At 42.8% G+C, this 21,248-nt stretch overlaps 1 protein-coding gene across 1 annotated transcript in view; it reads right to left on the bottom strand.

The window, feature by feature from the left end:
- The window catches only part of cip2a (cellular inhibitor of PP2A), a 44,535-nt gene that overhangs the window by 17,134 nt on the left and 6,153 nt on the right, over positions 1-21,248 (bottom strand). Inside the window, 8 exon segments of the mRNA XM_062020736.1 lie at positions 1,648-1,826; positions 1,829-1,859; positions 13,689-13,764; positions 13,843-13,988; positions 16,989-17,111; positions 17,185-17,281; positions 17,352-17,443; positions 17,559-17,671. Of these exon segments, the coding sequence (XP_061876720.1) occupies positions 1,648-1,826; positions 1,829-1,859; positions 13,689-13,764; positions 13,843-13,988; positions 16,989-17,111; positions 17,185-17,281; positions 17,352-17,443; positions 17,559-17,671 (857 nt within the window).

The raw sequence follows: 21,248 nt of genomic DNA on the forward strand, positions 1-21,248 counted from the left end.
AAAGGCAGTGCCTTTGTGTGCCAGCCCAGTCACATAATATCTGCGGCTTTTCACACACACACAAGTAAATGCAAGGCATACTTGCTCAACAGCCATACAGGTCACACTGAGGGTGGACGTATAAACAACTTTAACACTGTTACAAATATGCGCAACACTGTGAACCCACACCAAACAACAATGACAAACACATTTCGGGAGAACATCCGCACCGTAACACAACAGAACAAATACCCAGAACCCCTTGCAGCACTAACTCTTCCAGGACGCTAAAATATACACCCCCGCTACCACCAGACCCCTCCCACCTCAACCCCGCCCCCCCCCCCCCCACCTCCAGCGGGGAATCACAACAAAATTAGGCATAATAATGTGTTAATTCCACGACTGTATATATCGGTATCGGTTGATATTGGAATCGGTAATTAAGAGTTGGACTATATCGGAATATCGGCAAAAAAGCCCTTATCGGACATCTCTAATTTATTATTATTCTTCTACAGATTTTGGCGCGCTCTACCTTCTCTAAGTTCAAACTGTTCAGCCTATTCGGGAATAGTGGGCTTTCCCTTGATAAATTTAAAAAATTCCCCAAATTCCAGGTTTTCCGGGACATTTTTCTCCATTCAAAATGTATTGGCCATTTTTCCAAACTTCCCCCATTTCCACATTTTCCAACCGATTGAAATCATTCCACCTTCAACATATTCCATCATCCTGGACGTTCAAAGTATTATTTTTCCAAGTAAAAAAAACCTCCAGGAGTTCCCAGAAATTCATTTTTTCTCTCCACTACTCCTTCCACATTTCTCAACCCACTTCAACCGTTTTACCGTCAAAACATTCCTTTTAATCAGGACAAAAAAACGAAGTTGTTTTTTTTAACTTGAAAAATTCCCGGTTTTCCCAAAATTCCATAATACCATTTCTCAATTAAAAATGTTACTACTTCAACATTTCTCGACCGATTTGAAAAATTCCAACACCAACCATTTCAACTCATTCAGATCATTCACATTTGTTTAGCATTTTCAGAAAAATCCCGCTTTTCCCCAAATTTCCAGGAAATTTCCCTTGAAATGAATTGGACATTTTTCCAAGAACTTATTCGAACCATTCCAACATCAACACATTACACTCCTCCTGGACATTCAAACTAAAACTTTCCCAAGTTCCAAACCAAATTCCGGTGCTCCTGGAAATTCAAACCATTCCAACATTGAAACTATTCTTACATTCATACTACATTCTGTCAGCATTTCAGTTCACCTTCAACATTGGAGCATTCACACGCGATTCCTTCAGGAATTGCTTCATGTAGTGAATTAGTTAATTGTATTTATATAGCGCTTTTACATAGTGAAACCCAATATCTAAGTTACATTTAAACCAGTGTGAGTGGCATGGGAGCAGGAGGGTAAAGTGTCTTGCCCAAGGACACAACGGCAGGGACTAGGATGGCAGAAGCGGGGATCGAACCTGGAACCCTCAAGTTGCTGGCACGGCCACTCTATCTACCGAGCTATACCGCCCCACATGTAGTTATTATCATTGTTACAATGCATCTAAAAATGAAAAGAATAACAACTAATTGAAATAACCCTCCGAGTCAAGTCCGAGCGAGGGGCAGGGGCGGGGCTTATTTACCTCCAGCAGTTCCTTCAGCAGCCGCAGAGCCTTCAGCGAGCAGCCCTCGGCGCCCTTCACAGGCGAGCTCAGCCACTGCACCAGCGCCAGCCCCCGACTCCGCCTGTCTGCTGCCCGCCGCGCTGAGCTTGGGCGCAGCCGGCTTGAACAGACCTGGCACAGCGGCAGACGCAGGCCGGGACGCCACTCATGGCGAGGAGCAGCTCCAACACCTGGAGACGCACAACACAGAGTCTTCTCAAATATCAAGACCTTGGATAGGCTCCAGCATCCCACGTGACCCCGAGAGGGACCAGCGGTAGAAAATGGATGGATGGATAACAATATTTTCTTTTCAAGTAATGAAATAAAAATAAAACAGCAAAGAACAAAAAATGACTAATTCATAAATTAAAATAGTGCAACCTCGATTTATGAACTAAATTGGTTCTAGAACAGGGTTTGTGTTAGAATAATTATGTATAAGTTATCACACAACTCTTATGCTTTTTTTTATTTATTTTTTTATAATGTCCTGCCAGCTTTTCGGGCAAATCATATAGCAGATGTAGATGCCCATATCGGCTGTTCAGATTTACTTACAAAAGAGAAGTGTAGGATACTTCTCTTGTTGCCTTACTTGTATTTTGAATTTATTAAATGTATTTATATTATCATTTGGTGCAGCCGGGCCGGAGCAGGAGGGGATAGAAAGAGAGAAAAAGGAAGACAGAGGGGGAGTTGTGGGGACAAGAGGGGATTAGATAGAGAGACAAAAACAACAACAGCAAACACAACAACAACAACAACAACAACAACAGGGCAACATCAGCAAATACGACATGTACAAATATGATGGTAAAAGTAATAGCAAATAAGCAGTTAGCGAAAATAAAAAATAATACAGAAATGACAATGAGCATTATTACACTAAAAATGGAGCAATATGAATACCAATAGAAATAGTGCTATTGATAATAAACAATACCAATACTTTACCTTTATTATCAACAATACAATTGTTCAAATGCAACAATACATATACGTAATGATAACTTGAGATACGAAAGAATGCAGAAAAATGGAGGGGAAGAAAGAGAAGCAACCTACATTAACCTTGTAGATTGTTATAGTAACAATAGGTTAAGCTTTGTCAGTGTGCCATGTGTTATACCCAGTTTACCCTAGGGCAACAACGTTAATATATGTTTGATGAAACGTGATTATGTGCATGAGTGTATGTGTGCATATGTACTTGTATATGTACAGTATGTGTATATGTGTGCTTGTACAGTGAATGTATATGTACAGTATGTGTATATGTGTGTACAGCGAATGTATATGTACAGTATGTGTATATGTGTGCTTGTACAGTGAATGTATATGTACAGAATGTGTATATGTGTGTACAGCGAATGTATATGTACAGTATGTGTATACAGTATGTGTGTTTGAACAGTGAATGTATATTGTGGATAATGCATATGTTTAAGAGCTATTTCTTTATTCATAATCATGTTTGAATCAGCTCATTTCTTTCCTTAATTTTACTCTGTATACTAGTTTCTCTTTGTCTTCAGATTGCCTGGTTAGATAGGGTCGTAAACCATCAGGAATGTGAACACAACCCCCAAGTCTCTCTTCTTATCAGTGTTGGGGGGAGGGGAAAGGCGGGCTTTCTTTGTGTGAAAAGAGTTGCTTTTGGCCTGTGGAAGGCCAGATCAACTTGGGCTACGCATTTGGATGTGTTGTTCGAGGCTGGTCTCTATTCTCAAATATTTGACAATAAAACTAGAAAATACCTATTCTGTGATTGGTGTATATCCGAGATCAGTTTGTGTCATCTAAGTAACTTGGGACTGACCAGCGTTTTACATCCCACTTGGAGGAACATCTGTCAACGCAACAATTTGGGGGCTTCGTCCGAGATGACACGCTGACAATTGGACCTTCTCTTGCAATCTTCTGGACAGACTCACATGGCCAAAACATAATTCAAGGTAAGCAGAACCTTTCTTTTTAGATAAAATCTGCATTAGGAGTCTGCCCAGAAGTCTGTAAGTTAAACACTGCTTTGTACCGCAGACACAGAATGGTGATTTTGATAGATTGATTGCATTTTTGCCGAGCCTGCCATTGCATTAAAATTGTAAATAGGTGGTCAACTCACGCCATTGTGTCTCGATTACCGTGACGGGCAGTTTCATTGACGAGTGAACTAATAGTTGGGTGTGGCTCACCCTGGGTAGTTGGTCGCCGCCTAAAAGAGTAACGGGTTAAAGGCCCTCGTATGATATGGAGGTTAGAGGCCTGCATATTGCACGATAAATTGCACGGGTTAGAGTTAGAGGCTCTAGCTGCGTATTGTACGAAAAATTACGGGGTTAAAGGCCGCCGTATGGTTTGTGGGTTAAAGGCCTTCAGGGGTTCGAGGCCCTTCTGAAAAAAATAGACACAATGGCCACTGAGTGTGACAGACAGGAATGTGATGGCGGTCGGGGAAAATGTGATGAATCATTACTGTTTAATAATCCATTGAATGCACTGTTGTCGACAATGGAATTAGCAGGTAAAGTTTAAAAAGAAAAAAAAAAAAGAAAAGAGAACGTTCCTTGAAAGGGTTAAGAGGGAGTTTACAATACTCGAAAAGTTGTGAACTCAAACGTCTGGTAAAATAAAAAATAAAATAAAAAAGTAACTGGAAGTTTTATGGTAAAGTGAAACGCAGAGAGAGTGCTTACGTGTGCGTGGGTGTGTGTGCGTAGGGCTGTAGGCACTTGCTTGTGTGTGCGTGAGTGCTTACACGTGCTTGTGTGTGTGCGCGCGCTGGTGAAAATGGAACAGAGTTGGTGCTCGAGAATTTAAGAGTTTGGCGTATGATAAAAGTAAACGGGGATTACGTGGAAAAACGAAATGCAACGAAAGAACCGATGATTAATGACAGAATTGACTGATTGGTCTTTTGCCTGCCGCGCATGCGTAAGACAATTCAAACGACCCGCCCAGACTTTGACTAAGCCACCGCCCTATGACGTAAAGCCGGAGGCGTCTTTATACCCACTTTTGACAGTCACAGGAGGAGCCCTGGTGGTCGAAACAGAAACAAAGCTCTCTGGTCCACCCCCTACTCCTGTGACAAATGAGGGCGGTGCTCACACAGCCTCTCTAAGATTGAACCCTCCTCCAAAACTAATGCTGTCTCCTGAGTGTAAATCACCTCTGGTGCCTAAGCCCCAAAATAACAGCCACCCAGCGGAAAACCTCCCGAATATGACTAATCTTACTAGACAGCAGATAATGCATGAGTCAACGCAAAACTCCTCACTTTACACGCCAGACCATTTTGTTGCCATAAACAAATGCCCTCCCCCAGTAGATGACAGCCTCTCACGTGCACATCAGACATTCTTGAACAACACACAACAGAGCAAGACTTTGTGGTCTCCTGTAACTGTTAATGGCTCAATGGAAGACTACATTGACCAACACCCACATGAACCACATGCATACAACATACGCTCAAAAAAGCTGGAGGGACACGCATATCCACTTTTTCCTGATAATATCGGCAGATTCCAATATAAGCCTTTTGCTGTGGCAGACATGCAAGCCATTGTTGACAAACTTCCACCGGTGTCTGAAGGTGGGAGTCTTTGGCTTAACATGTTAGACAAACTAACAGCAGGGTACACTCTCTCAGTAGAAGACTTTAGAAGCATTTTGTATCGTTGTGTTTCCACACAAGATGGCAAAAATACAGAACAACAAGTAGGATTAATGGCTGAATCTTCGACCTCACCGATAACACCATACGTTACAAACATAGCTACTGCTATGCGCAGTCTCTTTCCTCAAGATGAGGATGATAAGGCTAGTGACAGAGCAGCAAGGAAGCAACTCCTTAATTTACAGATCGCTGAAAATAAAAGGTTAAAAGAACCAAAAGGTCAAAGATCAGCTAGGATATATTCAGCAGTGGGTGACCTTGCTTTTGAGTTCCAACAGGTGGAGGAAAGAATCCTCAACAGACGTGCGACCAGACGGTTGGACTCGGGTGGTGGACAACACGGTGCTTCAAAGCCAGTCCGGGGTGGAAACTGTTTCGGCTGTGACCAGCCTGGTCACTGGAGTCGTGACTGTCCGAACATTTCCGAACAGGAAAGGTTCCGTAGTGCCAACAAACGAACATTATACCGGCGTGGCAAAGGACGCCCACCGCAGGAGCCCCAGCAGGAGATACAGACTGGCCCCCTGCTGGACATGAGTGTCAACGGACAATGTTATCAGTTCGTGATTGACACTGGCGCCACCCATTCGATTCTGAATGCAGAGGTACCAAAGAAACTGTGTGCTTCCTCTTTAAAGGTCAAAGGCTTCGCTGGGGTCACAAGAAGGTTACCTGTCACCAAACCACTTCCGGTTCAGATTGCGGGACACACACTAAAGCACCCCTTCGTGATTGACCTGCACACACCCTGCCAGATTGGTAATGACCTCCTTTACAGACTGTACCCTGACATTCAATATCGCACAGAAGGAACCTTCCTGGTGTTACCTGACGGCTCAACCACCCAGCTGCGACACCACTACCAAGGCTCCTCCATGAGCTCATACCACAGCCTGAAACAACAGGAATGGCTGACATCCAACTGCTCTAACAGTGAAAACCCTGACTGACTGAGATGCTTCCGTGTGTTCTGCCACCCGACTCGCCATATGTTATGATCACCAGTTAGACACTCGAACCAGGAGACCTTTGACTCCTTTGTATATTTATATATGTTGGAACTCAAGGTGTGGTTGCTCATGTTGACCTATCTTTGAAACAACTAGCATGGTATAAGATGGACACAATTGTGTCCCACATTGTTCACTTGCTCTCTGTCTCGCCTACAAAACCAAAGAACTTAGGTGCAATGATAAGACACGGCGTAGCTGCCAAACATTACACCGACACCCAAATACCACATTTTCAATTGTTTAGGTTTAGCACATAGTTGTGTTAAACACATAACTATGGGCTGCACTTTAGACACCTGTAGGCTACGAGGAGCTAGCAGCTACACAACAGCTGAGCTAAAACGACACATTACACATTTAAGCATATCAAATAATTATAGTTGCTCATTACATACACATAGTTGTCAAGACAGAAGTCTGATAGAAAGTATTCAGTAACAAACGTGTCTGCATCATTCAACTTTCTACAACATGAGCTTGACTTAATGAATTATTGGGGCCACCAGGTGTGGTAAAATTTCAAAATACTATTGCTAAAGCATTCGCCACAAGGGTAGTATTTTTCTAGTATTGGTGACAATATAAATATAAGCATATTTGTTACTTTCACCATATTGAATAAGTTACATAAAAGCTAGGGTTTAGTTGAGTTTGAGTTAATTGTGATATTGCTAAGGGGTCCCCTACCCTAACACCACCCCCCAGTGGACCACAGAGGCTAAAGAGACTATCATTGACCTCAAACATGACTTGTCCTCCGCTACTTGACTATTAGCTGACCTTTTTCTTAGATGTTTCTGAAAGTGATAGTATGACTAACACAGTCCTTTTTCAGAAACAGAAGGGGGTGAGTGAGGGTGGATACAGACTCCTTGGAACAAAATCGACAATCATCCGACTCTGACACATTCCATAGTTTTAACGTTTTTACCGTGGGTAAGAAGTTATAACTAATTTTAATTTGAAAATAACGATTTTACACATCGATAGTAGTTTAGTAGATCAAATTTAGAATATGGAGGAGGTGAGGGTGAACCATGTATAGTCTTTGATTTCACTGATATGATCAATACGGTACAAGGGAAAAGGTACGTACTGACTTGTGTTGACAATCACAGTGGTTGGCCGGAAGCAACAACAACCTCAAAAGAGGATGCAATATCAGTAATTAAATGACTTGTGAATGACCTAGTACCCCGACATGGTTTCCCCAAAAAGATTAGGTCAGACAACGGCAACCATTAAAAAAAAATACTCACTTAGCCTTGGTCGAAAAGGCTTTCGGACTAGAACACAGGTTTGGGGTACCATCCTGAGTCCCAAGGTAAGGTTGAAAGGATGGACCAGAACATTAAAAACTAATTGGCTAAAATCTGTGCACAGACCAAATTTAATTGGATTGACATGTTGCAATTAGCGTTAATGATCATTCGAAGGTCCGTGAATAAAACTGTTTTACCGCCCTTTGAGTTTTTTCACCCTATGAGCTGCATACAGGTCAGCCCAGGACCAGCAGCCGCCATGGAAGGAGGACTCAGCGTAAAACCAAAATGGTATTTTACACAAAAAATGCAGAATTTGTGTGCCAGTTCTTCTGTACAGATACGAGGATGACAGCCCGCCACTCCAGATTCCCTTCCGGCCGCTGAGAGGGTCAAGATCAAGGTCATCAAACGCAAGTGGACGGAGCCCAGGTGGTCCCTTCAAGGTCGTGGAACGGACGTCTCACGCCCTTCGACTAGCTGGAAAAGGGGACACCTGGTACCACCTCTCCCTCTGCACTCCTGCTGAAGAACCTGACAGATCACCAGCGGATGTCATTGCTGACATCGCCACTACATCTGCCCCACTCGACCCCCAGCAGCGCCTTTTGAGCCTGAGGCAGCTGAAGAAGAACGGGAGCAGAAAACGACTCATTTTTAGTGTCATAGAAGAGCGAGGCTTTAATTACACACATAATCCTACAGCCCAGAAGACGACGCTGAGAGAGAGATTTTCTACCTATATTACTCTTTTTAACTTCTATATTGTATATCCTTATTTGAGACCAGCCTTTATACTCGAAGTTATCCAATTTCTCTTGCTTGTTTTCAGCATAACTATCTGTGTCGTTGTATTAAGTGAGAAGTTTGATGTTTATCCCCGTTTCGTTACCTGAATTACTCTGATTTTGATAGACGAAAAGCAGGATGTCACACCCGGTAGTGTTCCCTGACGGACTGGTGCTTGGGCGTGTTCTACTGTTTTTGTGTCTCAGTTCTTCCTTCCTGACGACAGTGACTGACAAGTGTCTAAGAACAAACAGCGGACTTTAAATAGACTGGGTCAAAGGGGATAGCAAGACTTATTTTTTGACCTATGCAGTGTGATTAATTACGGGGGACAAAATAGCTATTACCGTGGTAATAACCTCTATATTTGTTACGACGCAACCTGAACCATTGGTGTCGGATGCAGACAACATACTCTGGTAAGTGGTGCCCATCGTCCCTTTTATGTTGTTTTGGGGGTTGACCTGACTGATACAGACTCTAATTATTAAAATTAATGTCCTTGAGAGGGCGTTAACTACCTCTACACCCTCTGTAGCACCTAAAGTACCACCCCACCTTGGTGGTGTTTCAAAGGCTCTCACATCTGTGCGTGCTAATGACATCACCACCGAAGGCCTGGTAACTTTGACCTTAGGAGCGGGTACAGGTAAACCTGTGGCTCAGGTGGATGCCAAAACCTGGGTGACTGTGTTGCTTGTTCCGCTGGACGTCCCTTTTCCCCACACTTACCCCGCCCCTTTTAAGTTGACTGACATAAATGGCTCAAACTGTCTTATTTCCTTGTTCTCTGAACCCACGCCACCAGGGTGCGATTTGTTGGCTAGTGTGTACCCTCCTGTTGACAATTCCACCCGACTTCTTCCATTTGTGGCCCAAAAGCTGAATTACACGTGTTTTCAATTCAAAGGACCCTCTTCGTCCCCCAACAAATTGGGTGACATTAACCCTTCCTGGTGCACCACACTGATAGATGGCTCAAGGATAGGCCCTTGGGCACGAGCTGACTTATTCTGGTATTGTGGGGAGCACAGATTGTACATTAGAATCCCAAAGTTATCCGTAGGGCTTTGTGCTATGGTTAGACTGGTGACCCCACTCACCCTAGTGGGTACCAAATTAACTCCCCTTGTAACTCCTGTCTCAGCGGCCTCTCTAACTTCTCGCCGTCGCCGCCATGTTTTATCTCGGAGGAGTGTAAAGGGCTCCTTTGATCTGATGAGAAACCCTGATGGTGTTTACTTTGATGCAATTGGACAACCAAGAGGGGTCCCCTCACAACACAAATTGTGGTGTGAATCCTGTGCAGGTTTCGAGAACCTTCCTATCATTGGTGCTATTTTCCCTGTGACTGCTACTAAAAATGTAGAACGCATTAACTATGTTTTTTATAATCTGTTGAGACTGACCAACCTGACTCGTGACGCCGTTGAGGGACTTGCTGAACAACTTTCCCCGACCTCCCTCATGGCCATCCAGAACCGCATAGCCCTTGACCGCATCCTAGCCAAGAAGAAGGTGTGTGTGTGCAATGTTTGGTGACCAATGCTGTACCTTCATTCCTAACAATGCTGCCCCCGATGGCTCGGTCCAGAGCGCCTTAGAAGGCCTCAGAGCCTAAGAACTTACTGAAGTTTCCGGTGTCTCTGACCCCTTTAAAGATTGGCTTCATAACACCTTTGGCAGGTGGTCTGACCTAATTAAGTCGGCCCTGGTCTCCATTGGAGTTTTCTTGGCCGTCATAACCTCATGCGGATGCTTTATTGCCCCTTGTGCTAGGTCTCTATGCACCCGCATCATTGTTAGAGCTGTCAAAGGTCAACCCCACCCTGGTTCTGGGCTTGCTATGTCACTGAAGGGGGTCAAGCATAGTGGTGACTTTCAGGGACCGTTAGTTTCCTTCCCTGACAATGACGACATTGACGTTGACTCCCTCCTTCTCTCTCCCATGTAACTATGGTTTGATTGTTTATCGATAGCTTGCTCGAAAACCAAAACAGCACCTACTTTAATGTAGGGCGTGCTTTAGAGGTGTTGCTCTCGTAGGAGAGATCTTTTGGATAAGATCTGAAGGGGGATTGTGGATAATGCATATGTTTAAGAGCTATTTCTTTATTCATAATCATGTTTGAATCAGCTCATTTCTTTCCTTAATTTTACTCTGTATACTAGTTTCTCTTTGTCTTCAGATTGCCTGGTTAGATAGGGTCGTAAACCATCAGGAATGTGAACACAACCCCCAAGTCTCTCTTCTTATCAGTGTTGGGGGGAGGGGAAAGGCGGGCTTTCTTTGTGTGAAAAGAGTTGCTTTTGGCCTGTGGAAGGCCAGATCAACTTGGGCTACGCATTTGGATGTGTTGTTCGAGGCTGGTCTCTATTCTCAAATATTTGACAATAAAACTAGAAAATACCTATTCTGTGATTGGTGTATATCCGAGATCAGTTTGTGTCATCTAAGTAACTTGGGACTGACCAGCGTTTTACATCCCACTTGGAGGAACATCTGTCAACGCAACAATTTGTACAGTATGTGTATATGTGTGTTTGTACAGTGAATGTATATGTACAGTATATGTATGTGTGTGTTTGTACAGTGAATGTATATGTACAGTATATGTATGTGTGTGTTTGTACAGTGAATGTATATGTGTAGTATGTGTATGTCTGTGTTTGTACAGTGAATGTATATGTACAGTATGTGTATGTGTGTGTTTGTACAGTGAGTGTATATGTACAGTATGTGTATGTGTGTACAGTGAATGTACATGTACAGTATGTGTATATGTATGTTTTTACAGTGAATGTATATGTACAGTATGTGTATACAGTATGTTTGTATAATGAATGTGCGTGTGGATGTACGACCTTTGAGTGTGTAAATATGCACTGTATTTATTTGTATATGTATGTGGGAGCGTAGGTACCTATGTATGTGTGTGAGTATATGTGAATTTGCATGTACAATACATTTGACTCCCAGTGTGTGCGGGAGCCAGAGTACGGCCCCAGCCTCCCCGAGAGCCCATCCCACAAACAGTAGGTGTGGTGCCCAGGGAACCAGGGGCAACGGCCCCCACGCAGCCAAGCCGGACAGCGACAGGAACCCCAGAGCCTGGCCCACCGCGCCGCCCACAAGGGCCAGCAGCAGGCCGCAGACAGACGCACCCGGCAGAGGACAAGGCACGAGAAAAGCAGGGGGCAGCCAGACCCCAAGCCAGCGAGAGACCACACCCCACACGGACAGAAAGGCGGGACGCCCCGCCCGAGGGGCCCGGAGACCCCCCGTAACCGGAAGGGAAGATCGCCCCCGCCCCACCGTCAACTGGGCCCCCACCAGACCCGCCCCACCGGCAACCGGGCCCCCACAAGCCCCCCCCACCCCCGGAGAGCGCGGCGAGGCCAGCCCACGGCCACCCCACCCAAGCCGGCCGCCACAGGACCACCCAGCACGGGGCCACGGGAACCACCCACCCCACCCGCAGGGACCCCAACGATGGAGATGGAACAACCAGCAACCGCCCTGCCGAGTCCCCCCCTGAGGTAGGGGAAATAAATAAATAAAATAAATAAATACATAATAATAATAATAATAATATTAATAAAATATATTAAAAAATAAGAATAAATAAATAATTTAATCTATTTATAAAAAATAAAAAAAATAAAAAAGAATTAAAAGAAGATCACAGACCCCCACCCGACAGGCAGGCCCAGAACGTACCCCCATGCTTAAAGGCCGTTGCTATAGTTATTATCAATTGTGCTGAAGTTGCACTTTTCTATCTGTGCAAAGGGACAACTTGCAATCTCGGATTGCGAGTCGTCTCGTATCGGTGTTTGTGTCCAGACCCGGCCTGCTGACTGCCAAGGGCGAACATCGAGTACCTTGACGCAGACAAAGCAGAGACAGGGCGATATCACGAGGGTCAGCATATTTCCATTTCTGAATAATCATATATTGTGTCTAACTGGGGCTGCTGAAATTACCCCCCTTCCTTCAGAAGCAGCCTCAGTGATGTAACCAGGGACCTCCCGAATAAATAGTGGAGCACGTGAGCTGTGCCTTAGGGCGTAGGTTGGAACTGTAACTGCGTGTACAGCCCAATACGTCTCTCCTCATTGAGCAAAATTGAACTCTGTCTCTGCATGATTCCTTGCTTCTTGTCTGTTTAATAGATGTCATCAGTGTTTGAACCTGACATCTTCTAAAAAGAAATGTGCGTAAAGTGAAGCACATTTCTTCATACAAAACAATGTAAATATGAATAATGAGTTGCAGCCTTGACAAGAGTCCATATTTTAGTGAAGATTTGTACACAATATACTGTAAGTACTGTATATCAAACAAACTTAACAAAGAGGGGATTAATTAACTAACTATTGCTTTATCAACAAGCCAAAAACAACAAGGTGAACTGTCCTGTATGTGCTGGTGCCCTTTGGTGCCCTCACAAACAATCAGAAATCACAAAAAACTTTAACAACCATATTGCTAGGATAATAAACATGTTAAAAAGTCAAATGTATTTACAGTACATTACATTCTTGGCCAATAAAGCTGATTAACATTAGCAAAGGGAGGGGCTGTGTGTGTGTATGTGTGTGTGTGGAAGAGGTCCCGCTGAACGAGAGGTAGTCTCCACTGCTGCGAAATACGTCTGGTTTGGCATATTTTTCCAGAAAAAAACTTGCTGAAATCGGCTTCCTCAACCCCTTTAAAACAAGCAAGCACAAAATGGCTGCCAGCGGGACACAAAATGAGTTAAGTCTTTGTACACAACGTTCGTAGCTGGCGTGACCTAAACATTTTTAAACCGAATAGTGTGCAAATAGAGGGGTTCATAAATCAAGGTTCCACTGTAAAATTAAATTAGGAAAAAAATATGTAAAAGACAAGGGTGACTTTTGGAAGCCTTCCTTTGGGATATTATAGCCTTTATTGTATTAACTGAAACATGAACAACAGGAAATGATTATATATATAATATATATATCTAAAAGGGCTGTCAAACAATTTCAATATTTCATCCCGATTAATCGCATTTTGTCCATAGTTAAATAATTAATCACGATTAATCGCAGATAGATATGTTTATGTGTTTAATAAGTGTACTTTAGACAGATTTGTTTATAGTTTTTAATACTATCAACATGAGAATGGACAATTTGTTTTCTCCTTTAACCATAGTGGACCGAGACCAGTAATAACCTGCAGAAAGACACACAACATGAACACGCGTGAGGTTGTGTATGTGTTGACACACAACTCACCATGGCTGCAGAGGCAGGATCTTTTAACTGCAGCAGTCCTAAAACCTTGGACACACACGCTGGAAAGTGCTTATACCTGTAGGACCACAACACACCTGGTTCATGATGCCGCCTGTGTGCGCCAAACGTGTGTGTGTGCGTGTGTTTGTGGTACCGGGTGAGGTAATCTGCAATTTTAGGGTTCCCCAGGAGATCAACCAAAAGGTCCACAGAGTACTTCCTGGTGAGATTGCCGTCGCCGTTCACAATGATGTTGAAGACCAGCTGGAAGGTCTGGTGGATGTTCTTGGCGTCAAACAGCTGACAAAGAGACACACATTGTGAGTCAGGCAGGTCTCCACAACTGAGTGCGTGTAACAAATCTTTATAGTAAAAATCCACCGATTATTGGCGTCGATATTTGGCATTTTGATGAGAGATGTCCGATAATATCGGACTGACGATATTATCGGCCGATAAATGCTTTAAAATGTAATATCGGAAATTATCGGTATCGGTTTCAAAAAGTAAAGTGTATGACTTTTTAAAACGCCGCTGTACGGAGTGGTACACGGACGTAGGGAGAAGTACAGAGCAGTTGCGTCTCCCAGTCATACTTGCCAACCCTCCGGATTTTCCCGGGAGACTCCTGAATTTTAGTGCCCCTCCCGAAAATCTCCCAGGGAAACCATTCTCCCGAATTTCCACCCAGACAACAATATTGGGGGCGTGCCTTAAAGGCACTGCCTTTGCGTGCCGGCCCACTCACAAAATATCTACGGCTTTTCACACACACACACAAGTGAATCCAAGGCATACTTGGTCAACAGCCATACAGGTCACACTGAGTGTGGACATATAAACAACCTTAACACTGTTACAAATATGCGCCACACTGTGAACCCACACCAAACAAGAATGACAAACACATTTCGGGAGAACATCCGCACCGTAACACAACATAAACACAACAGAACAAATACCCAGAACCCCTTGCAGCACTAACTCTTCCGGGACGCTACAATATACACCCCCGCTACCACCAGACCCCTCCCACCTCAACCCCCCCCCCCCCACCTCCAGCGGGGCATCACAACAAAATCATGCTCTCTCTGTTTAAATGTAACTTAGATATTGGGTTTCACTATGTAAAGCGCTATAAGTCATTAGAGAAAAGCGCTATATAAATATAATTCACTTCACTTCACTCTCTCAGGGAGAGCATGTCCCAAATTCCAAGCTGCTGTTTTGAGGCATGTTCAAAAAAATAATGCACTTTGTGACTTCAATAATAAATATGGCAGTGCCATGTTGGCATTTTTTTTCCATAACTTGAGTTGATTTATTTTGGAAAACCTTGTTACATTGTTTAATGCATCCAGCGGGGCATCACAACAAAATTAGGCATAATAATGTGTTAATTCCACGACTGTATATATCGGTTGATATTGGAATCTGTAATTAAGAGATGGACAATATCGGAATATCGGATATTGGCAAAAAAGCCATTATCGGACATCTCTAATATTGACGTATCTCGGAATCTGTCTTTTTTTCCTTTCAACTATAACTGAACTACAACAGCAGATATAATATGCACACATATATGATAACAGTATTCTTTGTTTAAAACAATAATACTTAGTGAAGTAGATAGAGAGTAATAACCACTGCTCAAGCACCAGCCCCTTTTTTCACTGCGGCACTCATGCACGCCCCAAGCCCCTCCCTTTCTCTCCCTCGTGCAGTGTTAGTTGCTTGTACATGATACATCTCTTCTGCTTAGCTTTCTAAACTTCCATTTTTTTGCCAGGAAATCTATTTTTTGTCTTCCGGCCCCGTTTTGTTCGGAGTCGCTCAACAAGCCTCGGCAACACTCGAACGTGGGCTCATCAAAGGAGCGCGCCGAGTTTCACGTTCCGTGATTCAATCAAATAACGCAACAGAACTCGAAAGACGACAGAAAAGATATCTCCACCAAAAAAGCCCGTTCACTGACGTATATTATTCATGTTTACCGTATTTTCCGGACCATAGGTCGCACCGGATTATAAGGCGCACTTCCAATGAATGGTCTATTTTTTATCTTTTTTCATGTATAAGGCGCATTAAAGGAGTCTTTTTTTTATTTTTTCCTAAATGTAAAAGACTTCCTTGTGGTCTACATAACATGTAATAGTGGTTCTTTGGTCAAAATGTTGCATAGATGATGTTTTACACATCATCTTCAAGTCGCTTTCTGACAGTCGCTTCAGGATGCGCCGTTTTGTGGGCGGTCTTATTTACATGGCTCACCTTCGACAGCGTCTTCTCCCCGTCATCTTTGTTGTAGCGGTGTAGCGTGCAAGGACGGGAGTGGAAGAAGTGTCAAAAGATGGCGCTAACTGTTTTAATGACATTCAGACTTTACTTCAATCAATAACGGAGCAGCATCTCCTCATCCGCCGGAAATGTGTCCCGCGAAAAACCGCCCGACCGGAACTCTCTAATAACTAAAGTTCCTTGGGTGAATAATGTAAACTCACTACACCGGTATGTTTTAATGCTTTCATGGCGAGTTTACTGACAGATATAAGTAAGAACTTTACACTACATTATATTAGAAATGGCAAGAGCAGAGGATGAATGTCCCATAACAAGAAGATAGAGAAAAAGAAGAAGCTTATCGACTACCAGGTCGGCACGGACTATAAAGGCGGACGCGGGCAATTTTTCAGGATTCATGCAGATCCCAAATACAGATCAGCAGGTACCAGAAGGTAAGAAAAGTTGCTTTTGCATAATATTGCAGAACAAAACGGCAGATAATATGTCTTACCTTACACACACACCATAATAATACTCCTATGTTGAAGCACAGTACAATCCATCAAGCTTCATAGCTTACCAAAGTCCTACTAAAACATTTTCATAGATTTTTGAGCGCCGTGTGTAATGTTCTATATTTTCAATGGAACATATACAATGTTGGTGTTGTTTACTGGAGTCATATTGCAGTCTACACATATCTCTTATGTTTGACTGCCATCTACTGGCCACACATATCATTACACCATGTACCAAATAAAATTGCTTCGAGGTCGGTAAGGAAAACCAGAATTATTCCGTACATTAGGCACACCGGGTTATAAGGCGCACTGTCTAGTTTTGAGGGGGAAAAAATATTTTAAGTGCGCCTTATAGTCCGGAAAATACAGTAAATAACTTTTACATCAAATGAATCTTGCCTCCAAATATCGACCTCCTTGATTACGATAATCCGTATCTGAAAAAAAAGGTATCAGTTGATCTCGACTGCATAGCAGCCGCTTCACCACCCACCTTCTCTCCAACCTTCTCATTCAGAGTGAGGCTGGCCAGGATGGACAAGGTGAAGACCACCACGGTCAGACTGTGGTGAGCCAGAAAGTTAATCAGCGTTCGATAAAACGGCTTGACGTTATCCTGCAAAAAAAAACACACACATATATTAGAGATTCAACAAAAAAAAAAATTGTTGCGTTTCTTAAAAACTCACCAGAGACTTGATGTGACTCTGCACCAGGTGGTTGCCCCGACACAGGTTGGCCATCAGGCCGAGGCACGGCATGATGATGTCATCTTTCTGGGAGAGGCTGAGAAGACAAAAATATATGTGGGTGACTGGCAGTGAAACATTCGCTACGTCCCCGCCACCGTGCTCACATGTTGGTCATGAGGAAGCCCACCAGCTCATGAATGTTTGTGGACGGAAAGACGCGGGTGTTGTAGGTCAGCTTCTGCAGCAACTGTAGACTCTTAAAAGTGGTCAAGTGGAACAGCGTTACTATGACGATACATCCTACAACAACAATGGACACAGCATCTGCGGTACCCACTGCTTTAATGGCACAGACACAACCTGGACCTAACCTGCAGTACTAGAGGGTCTCCTGGGGTGGCGCTGTGGCGGTGGATGACGGAGGCCATGATGTTGGTGAGGTTGAAGCTGCTGTGAAGCATCCTCCTGCTGTCGTCATCGCACGCTGAAAAATGAGGGGGGGGGGAACACGTCAAATGGATGACACTGAAGATGTGACATTCACGAACAAATCGAGTCTTTTTAACGGTTCTTTTAAATGAACGGTGAGAACCGACTCGCAGTTGATAGTTTGGGAGCGGTTTTTATGTCAATGTCACCCCACTAGCAACTGGACTAAAAAAAAACGAGATTTTTTTTTTAATTATTTGTATTTGTTTATTTAGTTTCATTTTATTTAGTTACCTTTTAATTGGATTCACTTGTATGGTTAATTGTTCTAATGTAGGTCACATTTTTATTATGTTCTACAAAACCCAAAACCAGTAAAATTGGCACGTTGTGAAAATGGTAAATAAAAACAGAATACAATGATTTGCAAATCCTTTTTAACTTATATTCAATTGAATAGACTGCAAAGACAATATATTTAATGTTCACACAGAGAAACTTCTTTTTGTTTTTGCAAATAATCATTAACTTAGAATTTAATGGCAGCGACACATTGCAAAAAAGTTGTCACAGGGGCATTTTTACCACTGTGTTACATGGCCTTTCCTTTTAACAACACTCGGTAAACGTTTGGGAACTGAGGAGACGCATTTTTGAAGCTTTCCCATTCTTGCTTGATGTACAGCTTAAGTTGTTCAACAGTCCGGGGTCTCTGTTGTGGTATTTTAGGCTTCATAATGCGCCACACATTTTCCAATGGGAGACAGGTCTGGACTACAGGCAGGCCAGTCTAGTACCCGCACTCTTTTACTATGAAGCCACGTTGTTGTAACACGTGGCTTGGCATTGTCTTGCTGAAATAAGCAGGGGCGTCCATGATAACGTTGCTTGGATGGCAACATACTGTAGGTTGAAAAGGATTTGCAAATCAATGTATTCTGTTTTGATTTTTGATTTACACAACATGCCAACTTCACTGGTTTTGGGTTTTGTAATTCTTATTCTAATTGTATCCATCGTCTTCCGCTTGTCCGAAGTCGGGTCACGGCGGTAGCAGCCTAAGCAGAAAAGCCCAGACGTCCCTCTCCCCAGCTACTTTGTCCAGCATTTTATTGTTATTTTTATCCGTATTATTAAAATGCAACTAAGTTCTTTAGGGTCGGCAGTGTTTCCCATAAACTGCCAAGATACCTGTGGTGGTGGGGGCGTGGCTATGGGCGTGGTCACCATGACATCGAGTAATTTGCATAATTTACTACAATGATATGATTTTCTCTAAAAAGGCTCAAAAAATGTATACTTAGTAATTAATAATAACAGTTTTGTTTTAACCGTCCATCCATCCATCCATCCATTTTACAATATCATTACAACACTTTATGTACATATTTATATACAGATTTGAACAATAAGTTATTCACTGAAATATATTTATTAATTGTGGTTCTTACAAAAAATATATCTTATAAAATATAAAAGCTAAAATGTCTCTTAAAGCTCTGCCCCTTTAATTAGTCCATACTAAATAATTTAACTTTAGCCTACTACAACCATATTATTTACCAGCAACATAAAGTGAAACAGAGGCAGAGGTGTCCTGCCACAGTCAGTAACAAATAAACAGAAAACAGTAGAGGTCAAATACAAATAAGGCAACAAGAGACGTATCCTCTATCCTCTTTTGTAAAGTAAATCTGAACAGCCTATATGGGCATCTACATCAACTATATGATTTGCCTGAGAAGCTGGACAGGACAACAAAAAAAATAAATAAATAAATAAATTATTTTTTTATTTTTTTAAAAATTTGTGGCGGACGTAATTCTGTCGTGGCGGGCCGCCACAAATAAATAAATGTGTGGGAAACACTGGTCGGGAAAAATGCAAATTGTAATATAACTGTCAAAGCATTGGGATATGGGATCACCTTAAGGAATATTTACAGTAAAAACAAAAATTCAATACATACAGTACAGGCCAAAAGTTTGGACACAACTTCTCCTCATTCAATGCTTTTTCTTTATTTTCATGACTATTTACATTGTAGATTGTCACTGAAGGCATCAAAACTTCAGATGAATAGATGGATACAATTAGAATAAGAATTACAAAAGCCAAAACCAGTGAAGTCGGCATGTTGTGTAAATAAAAAATAAAAACAGAATACATCCATCCATCCATTTTCTACCGCTTATTCCAATACAATGATTTGCAAATCCTTTTCAACCTACAGTATGTTGCCATCCAACCAACGTTATCATGGACGCCCCTGCTTATTTCAGCAAGACAATGCCAAGCCACGCGTTACAACAGTGTGGCTTCATAGTAAAAGAGTGCGGGTACTAGACTGGCCTGCCTGTAGTCCAGACCTGTCTCCCATTGGAAAATGTGTGGTGCATTATGATTCTCGGGCGCGGCATTGCTGCTGCCCACTGCTCCCCTCACCTCCCAGGGGGTGAACGAGGGGATGGGTCAAATGCAGAGGACAAATTTCACCACACCTAGTGTGTGTCTGACAATCATTGGTACTTTAACTTTAACTTAAAGGGAAACTTCGGTTTTTTTCAACCTGGGCCCTGTTTTCATAATTTTTTCTGTATATGTGAGTGCTGGATAAAACATTTTTTGAGGTCGCGCCAGTATTGAGCAGGGCAGGCAGCCTCCAGCCCAGCTAACGCTCGTACACAGGGCAACTGGCTCTCGTCAAAATTCGGCCTATAAACATGCATTTTTTTCACACTGACAGGCTCAGATAGTTACAATGAGTGTCCGACAACATACTAGAAAGGAGAAATTAACGTATGTCTCTACCTTTAGCTGGAGATCGCTGTTTGTTGTGAGCTGTGTCCAAATCTCACCACGCTACAAATCTCGTTCCGAAATCTCGCGATAACTCGCGACAAAACACCGGTGGAAAATTTCATCCACGTCGTCCACATCAGGCAAAAATTCAGCCATGACAGACAAACAAACAAACTTTTCTATAAAACTAAAATAACAGTCTTCGGTAATCCAACAGAAAATCACTTCAGTCATCTCTCTTCACCTCAGTCAGGTAACTGTTTTTCCACCGGTGTTTTGTCGCGAGTTATCGCGAGATTTCGGAACGAGATTTGTAGCGTGGTGAGATTTGGACACAGCTCACAACAAACAGCGATCTCCAGCTAAAGGTAGAGACATACGTTAATTTCTCCTTTCTAGTATGTTGTCGGACACTCATTGTAACTATCTGAGCCTGTCAGTGTGAAAAAAATGCATGTTTATAGGCCGAATTTTGACGAGAGCCAGTTGCCCTGTGTACGAGCGTTAGCTGGGCTGGAGGCTGCCTGCCCTGCTCAATACTGGCGCGACCTCAAAAAATGTTTTATCCAGCACTCACATATACAGAAAAAATTATGAAAACAGGGCCCAGGTTGAAAAAAACCGAAGTTTCCCTTTAAAACTATGAATGAACACATGTGGAGTTGTGTACTTAACAAAAAAAAGTGAAATAAGTGAAAACATGTTTTATATTCTAGTTTCTTCAAAATAGTCACCCTTTGCTCAGATTACTGCTTGGCACACTTTTGGCATTCTCTCCATGAGCTTCAAGCACACCTGTGAAGTGAAAACCATTTCAGGTGACTACCCCT

This window comes from Entelurus aequoreus, linkage group LG15, assembly GCF_033978785.1.
Source record: "Entelurus aequoreus isolate RoL-2023_Sb linkage group LG15, RoL_Eaeq_v1.1, whole genome shotgun sequence".
Taxonomy (NCBI): domain Eukaryota; kingdom Metazoa; phylum Chordata; class Actinopteri; order Syngnathiformes; family Syngnathidae; genus Entelurus; species Entelurus aequoreus.